The sequence below is a fragment of the Chelonoidis abingdonii genome, chromosome 4 (genome assembly GCF_003597395.2).
Source record: "Chelonoidis abingdonii isolate Lonesome George chromosome 4, CheloAbing_2.0, whole genome shotgun sequence".
In the NCBI taxonomy this organism is placed as follows: domain Eukaryota; kingdom Metazoa; phylum Chordata; order Testudines; family Testudinidae; genus Chelonoidis; species Chelonoidis abingdonii.
This window is the reverse complement of record NC_133772.1, coordinates 85316557-85328538: the sequence shown is the minus strand read 5'-3', so window position 1 is coordinate 85328538 and position 11982 is coordinate 85316557. Positions and strand designations below refer to the sequence as shown.

Sequence of the window (11982 nt, the reverse complement as noted above, 5' to 3'; positions counted from 1 at the left end):
TCATACAGGTTTCACTGAGGGTCAGAGCTGGTTGTCAGGTCCCATTATTAGGGTGACAAGTGGGTATTTTGGCAACCCTATTTAAAAAAGACAACCTTCCAGGAGTCCAGGGGTTGGTTAGGCCCCTGGGAAAGCTTGGATTTTAAGAATTTTAAAAAAGGAAAATGTGGCTACTGGGTCAGTATTTTGCTAACATAGTTTATATAAAGGATGAGCACTGTAGATATGGTACATATTTTGATTTTTCTGACAATCATTTGGGGCCTCCTGAAGATTGTCTGGGGGTGCCATTGTCCCCTTTGCCCCCCCCAGCAGTCCCAGAACTGTGGAGGATTTAGTATAAGCTCCTGGGAGCAGGGACCTTGTCTTCTAAAGCACTGTACATCCTTCCAGCACATTAGCCAGGCAGCCTTCTAGCTCTCTTTATATTGCCCTATATTTGCTGAGGTTCAGTGCAGGGTCATCTAAAGAACTTCTCTCCTTAGTCTATCCTCACCCTGGACTTAAGATGATGGTGGCAGTGACTCCAGCCTCTTTACCGCTTTACATCACAGTCATGCTGAGTGGAGGCAGGGCCGGTCCTAGGGGTGGGCAAGTAGGGCAGGCAGCCTGGGTGCTGACTTTAAGTTGGCACCATCGTGCTGTTCCATTCGGCGTTTTCCTGAGGGATACATTTCAGCTGGTCTAGATATTTATCTACCCTGACCCTCCAAGCCCTTGCCCAGAAAATGCAATGTATCCCTTGAAGGGGTGTGGGATACTGGAGCCCACTTTTCTCATCAAACCCATCAGTTGTGCTATGCACTGCTCATTTCCATACTGACAGCTGGAGGACAACAGCCAGTTCACATGCTGAGTGAAAGCCCTGACTGTATGAGGGGTGCTCAGTGCACCATCTGGAATCACTTGTAGGGAGGGGAGAAGGGTTGTTTCCCGGTGGATGTGTGTTCGCATCACTAAAGGACTCCCTTGTTGGCAGTTTCAGCAAAAAGACCAAGAGCTGATGGGTCATGGAGACTGAACTCCCCGCTGACCCCCAGAGGTGATCTGAGGGGGAATTTGGGGACGTTTGGACTGATAGTACCTGTTCAGTGAAGAAACAGGTCTTCAGGCTCCAAGGTGGTCAATCCTGCACCTTTCACCAGCATTAATTTTCCTAAAAGGAAAGAACACAGGAAGCAGCAACACAAGCCAGACAGATTGCAACCTCCATCCAGTGTACTAATACTTAGCACTGTACATTACTGTAATTTTACTTACAACATTAACTAATAAATCCTCACAACACCCCTGCGAGGTAGGGAAGTGCTATTGTCCCCATTGTACAGATGGGGAAAATGAGGCACAGAGAGGAAAAGTGACTTGCCCAAGGCCACACAGCAAGGCATTGGCAGAGCTCATAAGAATTTCGGTGTTCCTGGCTCCCAGCCCCATGCTTATTTCTCTAGACCATGCTGCCTCTCTGGAGATTAGGAACCCAGGAACCCCTTCTAAAAGTAATGTGTGGAATTGTTGACCATTCACAATTTTTACTGGCAGATAATTATTCCACAGTTTAATCCCTGTACTGTGCAGTGCATGTCATACCCTTCAGAGTTCCACAGCACTCCCAGAACTCACTCCCCCAGCATTGGGACTGCTGTTTAGGAGTGTCACAGGGTGCTCTGTGCTTTTATTAAAAAGATGTTTAGACTGGGTTTAATTGGCATTGGTTCTGGAGTACGTGAACTCCTACAGGGCCTCAAAATACAGAGCCGGAGAGGAAGGCACAAGGGAACTGGTGAAAGGGGAATCTGCTTCCCCTCCTGAAGTGGCCAACAGCTCTCTTAGTTTTCTGGCTCTGTAGAATTCCAGTGATCGCTACCAGTAGGAAATGCTTGTGTCCAGTTTGTTGATTGGTAAATCATAGCCTCAGAGATGTTTTCTTCAGTGCAGAATTGCAGCAAGCACTCAGTCCAAGGCTAAAGATGTGCCTCTCATCGCTTCCTCCAACTTTCTGCCACTGTCCTGGAATCAGGCAGGCTGCAGCCACTGTGCTCTCCCACTGAGGGGACTGGGTAATGACCACTGTGCTGCCAAGCAGCCAAACCCAGAGTCCGAGTCTCTTCTAAAACCTGGGATTAAATTAAGAGCGCTCGAGGGAGGATGGAGAGATGGGGACAGAGTGAAGCAAATGGACAAATCCACCCAATGAGCAACTGGGAAGGAAATGTCCCCCTTGTCACTGAAGCAGGTTCCTGTTTACAAGGCTTCTTTCTCCCTCTGGGAACATCTGCTAAGCTTCATCTCGGTCAGCTGGATATACCGTATGACATTGGTATCTGCAGGGAAAGAGGGGACAAAAGCACTCATCATGATTACAACTTCCAGTGAGAAACTTATGAACAGCTACACACTCTCCTGTTGCTGTTCGTCATGTCTCCTTTTTATAAATACTACACCTGAAGTTACTGGGCCGTGGGAACTGCCCCCCTTCTTCCCCCCCCCCCAAAGGCCCTCTGGGCCAGTACCCTGTCACCTCTATGGAACAGAAATCTGCTCTTTGCTCACTATCCCTGCTCTAAAATCTTTGTCCAGACCTTGGTGAGCTTTTGCCCTGACTATTGTAATCTTCTCCTCTCCCCCCTGCCTTCTCCCCAATCCACTCTATTCAATACGTTAAGCCATCATCTCCTCTTGCTTTCTGATCAAGTTTTTTCCACTGGCTTCCTGTCTCTCAGTGCATCATATTCAGGCTCCTCATCTTCATTTACACAGCTCTATACATTCCTGCCCACATACATCTCTTCTCAAACTGAACATGGGAGTTGCAAGTAAATCTTCAGCTCCTGGTTGCTCACTTTCTGCCAGGCTGCTACTATGCCTAGAAAGTCTCTCTTTTGGCTGACCAAGTTACCTCTCTTCTCCTTCAAACCCACTCTGGGAATCCTTCCTACCTTCTCCCCCGCAATAATCCCCACACTTGCACTATTGTTCTTTCTGCTGCCATGTCTATTTTGGACAGTAAGTTCTTGGGGGAAGGAATGTGTCCTGATCTCCATGTGCAGAGTGCTGTGTGAGGCTACAGTGCTGTATAGGTGAGAAACTGAAAGCCTATTTCCTGGATAATTGTGCACTGCTACAGCATATATGTGGGTGGTTACTAATCTCTGACCCCAGCTGTGAGAGGATCTGCTTGCTCCGAAGCATGAGGACTGCTATCCTGTGCGATTACTTCTCTAGATGGTTTCGGTACACACAATATTCCAGTTCATATGTAGCTAATCTTTCCTTGAATCCTTTAGAAGTACTTGCCTCAGTGAAGCCCTACAGCCGTGTAGCCAGCTGGCCTTTGCCTAGTGCAGTGCCCCTGCCCCCTTTTCCCTGTCCACACCTCCCACAGCTGGGAGCAGGGGATGTGGACAGGGGTAAGCAGGCTGAGGCGGGGGCCACAGCTAGGGGCAGGGGCAGGGCTGGGAGACGTGGGGATGGCAGCCAGAGCAACCAGTGTGGAGCTCTGGGCCCAGGGCCAGCAGCAGGCACTGGGTGGTGCCTCCTCCTTGCCCCCCACGGGGGCCACCTGGGCCCCAGCCATACCTCCCAATGTTCCTCCGCATTGGGGAACCAATGGCTTAGTGGAAGGAGAGGGAGGATGTTTTCACCTACACAGCAACCAAGGACAAAGTTGGCTGAGAAATAAGAATGCAAAAAGAGACAATTTTCATTGATACTGTCATTCAGAAATGGCTCCTTGCTGCCCGTCTCCCTTGTAAGGCCAACCAAGGCCAGTTTAAGTAAATTTGAGGCCCTGTAAAATCAGTCAATTAGGCTACTCTGTGCGCCAGGACCAAGATTCCATGTGCAACCTCCTCTCCTCTCCTCATGAATTGCCCAGACTGCTCTACCACATCAGCTGGGGAGGGAACCTGCAAAGGGAGAAAAGAGGAACAGGTAACATGTCCAACACTGGTGGGTGGGTTTGTTGTGTGCACTGAGAACATTATGGTGGCAGGTTTCCTGTAAAAAGAAGGGGAAGCCAGGCCTATTGAGATAAACAAGACACATCCAGATACCCCAAGGAGTTCCCAGTGAGTAGGAGTCAGCACCTGAGCCCCACTGGGAGGTTCTCAAGCTCTCCCAGGTGTGATTGGTTCCCCCTTCCAAGAGTCATCTTCAGCTGCAAGTCTAGCAGTTTGTCTGATCTGGTGTGAAGGCCAAGGATTCAGTGGTCATGAAGATTAAACTATTTCCTCACCTTATACAGTGGCCCTTCCAAGTCAGGTCTAAAGTACATTCAGAGGGCAGCATGAGGAAGCTGTCTGTTATATCTGTTCTGTGGATAAAGCACTTCCATGTCCTGGGCTGCTAATTCAGAATATTTCACACTCGCTGAGTGTCCCTTTAAGAAATTTAGAGCTGGTCCTGAACTAAAACCCTGGAATCTAAAAGCCCCAGACACTGGGAAATTCAGATGAGGACCAGGATCTGAATTTTGCAGCTTTGATCCATCTTTCTAAAAAACAAAAGCAGTTAATGTGCAAGGTATGTGACCCCAAATAGAGGGGGGAGGATAATACCAGCTCAAACACCCTCTCTGTCCCCTGCACCCTCATTCAGATATCCATATCCTCTGCTGCTCCAGGAGCTGATGGGTTACAGCCTATATGAGCTTCCCTACTGCACACATCTTGCATCTTGAATGTCTGTCCTGTGAAGGTGATAAGTGATAATTGAGTAAGCATGCTAGGAAATCACACCTGCCTGGGCTCGTAGGACCAGCTGGATGCCTGACTGAGGGGAAGAGGCAGAGTTCAATGCATGATTGGGCAATCAGAGGCCACATCTCCCTCCAGCCTCATGGGTAAGGGAGCCAGTGACTCATGGCACAAATTCACGTACATAGAAAATTTCTCAAATGCCTTCTCCTATATCTCAAGAGCCAGGGGCAGAACAGGATGTAGCAAGGTATGCGGCAGGAGACATTCTTACTGCAGGTTACCTAGAAATCTCCCAGGCAAGTCATGACATTTTCTCTCAAACTCACACTTTTATCAGAAAAATATACACAGCAGTTGGTTACAGAGCAAATGGAACTCTTTTTCTCGCTGCCTTTCCTTTGTTACTAACTCAGGAGTGGCCAGCCTGTGGTTCTGGAGCCACATGTGGCTCTTCAGAAATTAATATGAGGCTCCTTGTATAGGTACAGACTCTGGGGATAGAGCTACGGGTGCGAACTTTCCAATGTGCTGGGGGGGGGTGCTCACTGCTCAACCTCTGGCTCTGCCACAGACCCTGCCCCACCTCCACCCCTTCCTGCCTCCTCTCCTGAGCCTGCTATGCCCTTGCTCCTTTCCCTCTGACCTCCTGCAGGCCCCAAAACAGCTGATCAGGAGGGAGGGGGAGATGCTGATCAGCAGGGCCTGGTGGGTGGGGGGTTGCTGAAGTATTAATGTGGCTCTTTGGTAATATACATTGGTAAATTCTGGCTCCTTCTCAGGCTCAAGTTGGCCTCCTCTGTACTAACTAGTAATTCTCTGCACGTTTTACTTCCTTGTTTTGGAACATTTCAATGCATTGCATAAACACTAATCAATTAAGCCTCTGTGAGAGAGCAAATGATGACTTTACAGTGGCAAAGCCTGAGGCAGACAGAACTCAAGTGCCTTGGCCAAAGTCTTACAACAAGTCATTAGGAGAGCTGGGTGTAAAACCCAGGCTTCTTGATTCTCAGGACTGTGCTCATGCTAGTATATAAAGCTACCCTCTAAGGGAAAGTCTATTGCTTTCCTTGTGGTTTTGGTTTAGTGACTAGATAGAGCCTAGAGGTTAATACTCTGTGGTATCATGACTGTGACCTGTTTTGATTCCCAGTCCTTGTAGATCACAGAGATAGAAGGACACAGAAGGCAGACTCTGTGGCTAGAGTGCTACTCTACTCTGCTGGAAAACTGGGTTTTATTCCCTGTCTTTTGTATTTCCCTGCTACGAAACAAATAGATGAGGCTGGGCCCATGTGTCATAAACAGATAGCTAAGGGTTAATGTTTCTTTTACCTGTAAAGGGTTAACAAAGGGAACTAAACACCTGACAAGAGGACCAATCAGGAAACAGGATTTTTCAAAGCTCAAGGCAGGGAATTTGTGGGGGTTTTTTGTCTTGGGTCTTTGCCTTCTTCTGTTGCTCTCTCAGCTATGAAGAGGATCTATCTCAGCCTTTCTAAATCTTCTGTTCCCAGCGTAAGTACAAAGGTAGCAAAACAATAGGCTTTTATATGTTTTGTTTTGTATTTACATGTGTGTAGTTGCTGGAATGTTTAAATTGTATTTCTTTTGATACGGCTGTTTATTCATATTTTTCTTTTAAGCAATTGACCCTGTATTGTCACTTTGATACAGAGATTATTTTTTTTGTCTTTTGCTTTCTTTTTTTTTAAAACTTGTTGACTTTTCTTTTTCTAGTTATGCAAGGGGATAGGAATCTCTGTGCCAGGATTCCTGTCTCTCTCAGGAAAGACTGGAGGGGAAAAGAAGGAGGGAGAAGGTAAATTTGTCCTCTCTGTTTTGTGTTTCAAGGGATTGAAGCAGGGAAATCTCCTAGTATACCAGGGCGGGAAAATCTGGAGGAAGTAAAGAGCAGGAAGGAAGTGGGTTATTTCCCTTTGTTGTGAGACTCAGGGCATCTGAGTCTTGGGGTTCCCCAGGGAAGTTTTGGGAGACCAGAGTGAGACAGGCATTGATTCCTGTCTGGTGGCAGCGATATCAGATCTAAGCTGGTAATTAAGCTTGGAGGTTTCATGCAGGCACCCACTTTTTGGACTCCAAGGTTCAGAATTGGGAAGTAAGCTTATGATACCATGTAGGCCTAACTGTGGCATTTTACGTTACCAGAAGGTCAACTCAAGTTCCTTCTTGGCTCCCAATTTCTATATGCCATGACTAGAAAGGCGATAGGCAGGAAGAGGTGGAACAACATGTATGGTAAGGCCAAGGTTCTCTGAAAACAAAGAGGCTTGTAAGTAAAACTGATATTGGCTGCTTCAAAGTTCAAGCCACTTGAACTCTGCTATGTGGATAGCTCAGTGGTTTGAGCATTGGTCTACTAAGGGTTGTGAGTTTAATCCTTGAGGGGGCCATTCAGGGAAGTGGGTAAAAATCTGTCTGGGGATTTGTCCTGCTTTGAGCAGGGGTTGGACTAGATCCTCCTGAGGTCCCTTCTGACCTGATCAGCTTCTGATCAGAGTTTATGAAAAGCTGCAGATAAGTTTTACATAATTAAAGTAGCCTCCCCTTTCCCTTTCCAAATTGTCTCCTTTAACGAGGGAGTTACACATTCTATTCTATTATTCTTTTCACAATGCTTGTGATGAGGTGGGAGGGTAGAGAAAAGGCCAATCCCAGCTCTAACCTTTGATGGGGAACAAATAGCCTTAAGGGATTTGCTGTACTGACAAGCCTTTAGAACAGGGAAACCTTCTGAGGGCTTGGCTACATTGGCACTTCACAGCGCTGCAACTTTTCGCGCTCAGGTGTTGAAAAAACACCCCCCTGAGTGCTGCAAGATGCAGCGCTGTAAAGTGTCAGTGTAATCAGGGCGGCAGCGCTGGGAGCACGGCTCCCAGCGCTGCACTCTACACCCGTAAGGGATGTGGTTTACAAGCAGCGCTGGGAGAGCTCTCTCCCAGCGCTGCGGCTCTGACTACACTCACACTTCAAAGCGCTGCCGCGGCAGCACTTTGAAATTTCTAATGTAGCCAAGCCCTGAGTGAATTCCTGCTTGCCATTTAAAAATTCCCTCTGTCAGGCAGAGTAGTTTTCCAGTGATTGATCTCTAAATCATCCTTATTAGAGAGATACATTGCACAGAACAAGATCATACTAATACTCAAAGTGCTTTCCCACTACTAATGAACTGACTCTTCAGAGGTAGGGAAGAGTGCCATCTCCATTTCACAGAGGGGGAAACTCGGACAAGAGACATTAAGTGACTTATCCAAGATCATATAGTGAGATGTGGCAAAGCCAGGATTGGCACTAAAGTCATCTGACTCCCATTATTGTGGTTTAACAACCCCATCCTCCTTCCTTTCTATGAATGCTCCGGATTACTTACCTTTCCCGTACTGTATCCCCCAACTTTCAGTAAATAGCCATAAATAAAACAGAATAAGGGCCTGAAATAGCATAGTAATAGTAAATAATACTAAGGAGAGATCTGAGCTGTAGCGTGCAGGTCCAGAGCTATCCTTCCCCTGAATTAAGAGCAGTCTGGGCCATCACCTAAGTATCATTGTAGCCTGTCATGGTGCCTGAGGTCATTGCTGTTGAAGACTTAGGTATTTATCTTATAAAGAGATGAGAGCAACCAGACCATGTAATACTGCAGGGAATACACAGCAGAAAAGCATACAGTAAAACTAGGGAGAAGCCAATTCAGATAATATAAGGACTGGAAACTTTGACTGAAATTTGAAACTACGCTGACCCTAAAAAAGAACAGGATAGCTTTTTATTTGACCCCTAGCCTGCCCCCCATCCCCCCCCTTTTTTTTTTTTTTGAGTCTCTGCGTTTCCTGGCTCTGGCTGGAACTGAAAGCAGGAGGTGAAAACTATACATTAAATGGGCTAAACTGTGCCTTTAAGCACATTAACTGAGCAAGGGAAACATGCACAGCTGTACTGGCCAAAGGCTTGAAGCATTCCGTCCATACATGGCAGATGGAAGCAGAATGCCTCATGAAAGATTCCAGCACTCACTACACCTATTCATTTTTACAACTGTACACTCATGCTTGCCTTTTCCTGCAGTGACCATGTCCTCACTCCAGCTGGACACAACTCCTCTGGGGCATCAAGCACTGGCAGCTGTGTTAGCCAGCCTCCCTGCTCCCACTTCTGCTCAGAGAGCACTAGCTGCAGCATTCTATCAGGCCTTGGGGCCCAGTCCAACTCCCTTTCCCCACACAAGCTGGAGAAATCACTCTTGGCTTATGTTTCTGTATGGCATCTATTTCTATTTCTATTTAAGTTTTCCTTCAATCCTTATAACTTTTCCCTTATTTTCTCAGAACTGTTTTTAAAAAAATACTTCGGTGGGTTTAATCTCCATGCCTATCTAGAGACGTGACAAACTCTTCAAATATCTGTGTCAAAGGGCAGTCAAAGCTGGCACCAGTAAGTCATGAATAATAGAGCCAGAAAGACAAAGCTGCCCTGTGTTACTAAAGCGAACAGTCCTGGGCACGTGCTCAAGAGCCCATACTTTTGTTTGGAGTATGTTACTACAAGGGCCAAGAAATCTTACAGGCCAGTTTAATCATGCAACCATTGTGCTGGCAGAAAATAGAAACGTTTTTGTTGTTACTGGGCAAATAGGTGGTGGGTTCCTGAACAGGGACCTAACTGATTCCATGGTAAAAGTTAAAGAACGTGGACTGGTGAGTGGGGGAGATGAGGGTGCCTGTCTGGTGGGGCACAGAGACCTGCCTCCACTGAGATGATGGAAGGTGTGGATGTTAGCAATGACAAATGGCCTCCTAATTTCCCTATGGAGAAGATGCAGGTGTGTCCTCCTGATGGTCCCTTTCAGAATGCAGGAATCCCTGGGACTGGGGGAGGGGAGCAGTGGGGAGATAGAAGGGAAGCATGTGGAGATCTTCTCAAAAAAAAAAAAAAAAAAAAAAAAAAAAAAAGAAGTGGTTCTCGCAATACCATCTTCCAGGCTCTGCTGCAGCCTCAGCAGTGGTCATAAGCTAATACCTTCAGGCAATGTCACTGCAAAGCTGCTGTGCATCAATGAATTCTTGAAAGGAAATATAACTAGACACAGTAGGCCATGTTCATCCCTGGTAAAATTGATGCAGCTAAACCAGAGATGGATTTGGCTCAATGAAAGGAAGAGCAAAGGCTGTGAGTGTGAAAATCTTGCGGCTACCAGTACCTGTTGGCTGTCGGGACCTTGCTTCTTTCAAATAGTCCAGTGCCTTGTTGAAGTCACCAAGGTGGTAGAAAGCTACGCCCGATCGATAGAGTGCCTTGAAGTTCTCGCCTTCCTTCTTAAGCACTTTGAGACAATACTCCTTGACTCGCTCATAATTCACCAGCTCGGCCTGGAGCAGACATGCTGCAGGACATGAGAACAAGGAGAGAGAAATGAACAGGGACTATTAGACTCTTATTCTGTCACCTACCCACAGCCAGTGGGAGGAAGATAAAGGCTGAGCTAGGGGTATGGCTCCAAAAAGATACGCAAATAGTTTAAACATCAAATCCAACTTCTCACACCGAATATAAAGGTTTTATTTTTACAGTTTCAGTGAGGATAGGCTGTTTTTGCAAGGGGGACCAGGGATTTAAACTCCTCCCCCTACAGAGTTGGAACTCCAACTCCAATAGCTTTGTGCTAGTGGCTGAGAAACAAGAAGTGAGGCTAACTAAAACAAAAAGGAACACAGTGTCCAAGCACAATAAAGTGTAAAAATTGATTACCTTGCTTCATAAAATAAACTAGAGTAATTTTTTTAGCTTTAATAATCCGAGGTTATCAAACATACAAGTAAGGACTCTATTTTATAAATATGATGATTGACAGTGACCTTTAACTGCCTCTTATCCAGTGGATTAGGAGTCAGGAAGTTAAGCTAATGGCATGGAAATCTTTGAACTGATCCCTGTGGGGGCACCTTTCAACAGAAGATCTGAAAGCCCAAACAGTGGAGCTGATCCTGCAGCCCTTCCCTATGCCAAAAGTCCCACTGATTGCTTACTGAATACATAAATAAGGATTGTACGATCTGGCCTGTTAAATAATTAAGCCTCATATTATTAAATATAAACTCCTACCGGGCACTGGAATGTTTAATACCCATCTTAAACGATGGGCAAAATGAGGCACAGAGATGATACAAGACATGCCGTGATCGGGGTGAATCAGTAGAGAGCTGGGAATAGGAACCAGGAACAGCCTCTTACTCTAGCCATCAACACCAGTTCCCCTAAACTGGAGGCTTGCATTGCTGTGTGCCCTGTTGGCAGGCACCAGGCACAGACAATGAACACTGGCTGCTCAGCTGGAGGAGACAGCCCCACCTCCTGTTCAACCCGAGATGGGGCTCTCAAGCTGCCCCTTCTGCTCCCTAGCTGTGTTGAGCTCACTCCCTCTAGTGGCAGAAGCTTCAGCGCCCTTCCTTTCCCCACTCCAACCATTTCCAGCTGCAAGCACAGGAGGATGAAAGGGGCTCCAGAGCTCCCCGTTCCTATGTTGTCCCGGTGCCACCTGTACTGTGGGTAAGGGGAAGGAATGAGCACTGTTCAACAAACAGAATTTCCATCTCATGAGAAATTCCAGTATTTGGGTTCCACCCGAAACAGGATGAAAAATTGTTTCTACGTGCAGAAAAAACCTGGCAGGACCATGGACCACCTGCGTATGTTAGTTTTGATTTAAACACCTCATGGCTCTAAGCAGAAAGTCCTAATCATGTGTTCCTCACAGATAGTTGCTGTCAGTAGAGAACATAGTGTATTTCAAAACACCTACTCACCGACTATTTGAGTAGTAAAATTATTGCGCAAAGGTATTTCTTGATCCAGTTTTATCTTTTTCTATTTGTCCAACATTGATTTCTTGCTGTGTTTCTAATAGAGCTTGAAATAAATGTGCCTTGTTTTTCCTTCTTTTTTTTTAAAGCTTCTTATAAAAATGGTTGTGTGACTTTAGTGCTGGCTTGACAGCCCTGGAGACTGGAGTCCTCTATTTATCCACTGAACAGGTACAGCACTGAGAGTAGCTTCCCACATGCTGCCCATCCAACATGCCCTATCCTGTTCTGGAGAGACCACTCTCAGAGTGAGTGGAAGGGGAGTTTATTGTCCCTGGTTCTTTCGCTCCTTGATCTCTCCAGTTATAGTAATAGAAGTGTCTCTGTAAAAATGACAGATTTACTCAGACTACCTCAAATATTCCATAGTAAAACTTGCTCTATTGATTTTTTTTTTTTTTTTTTTT

General features: G+C 46.2%; 1 protein-coding gene across 1 annotated transcript in view; it reads right to left on the bottom strand.

Moving 5' to 3' along the window:
- Positions 1-354: 354 nt before the first annotated feature.
- Positions 355-11982, bottom strand: part of TTC9 (tetratricopeptide repeat domain 9) — a 37066-nt gene continuing 25438 nt past the window's right edge. The window contains exons 2-3 of the mRNA XM_032782762.1: positions 9916-10098; positions 355-2321 (exon numbers count right to left, since the gene is read on the bottom strand). Coding sequence (XP_032638653.1) covers positions 2242-2321; positions 9916-10098 — 263 coding nt within the window. The 3' untranslated portion in view covers positions 355-2241. The remainder of the gene's footprint in view (positions 2322-9915; positions 10099-11982) is intronic.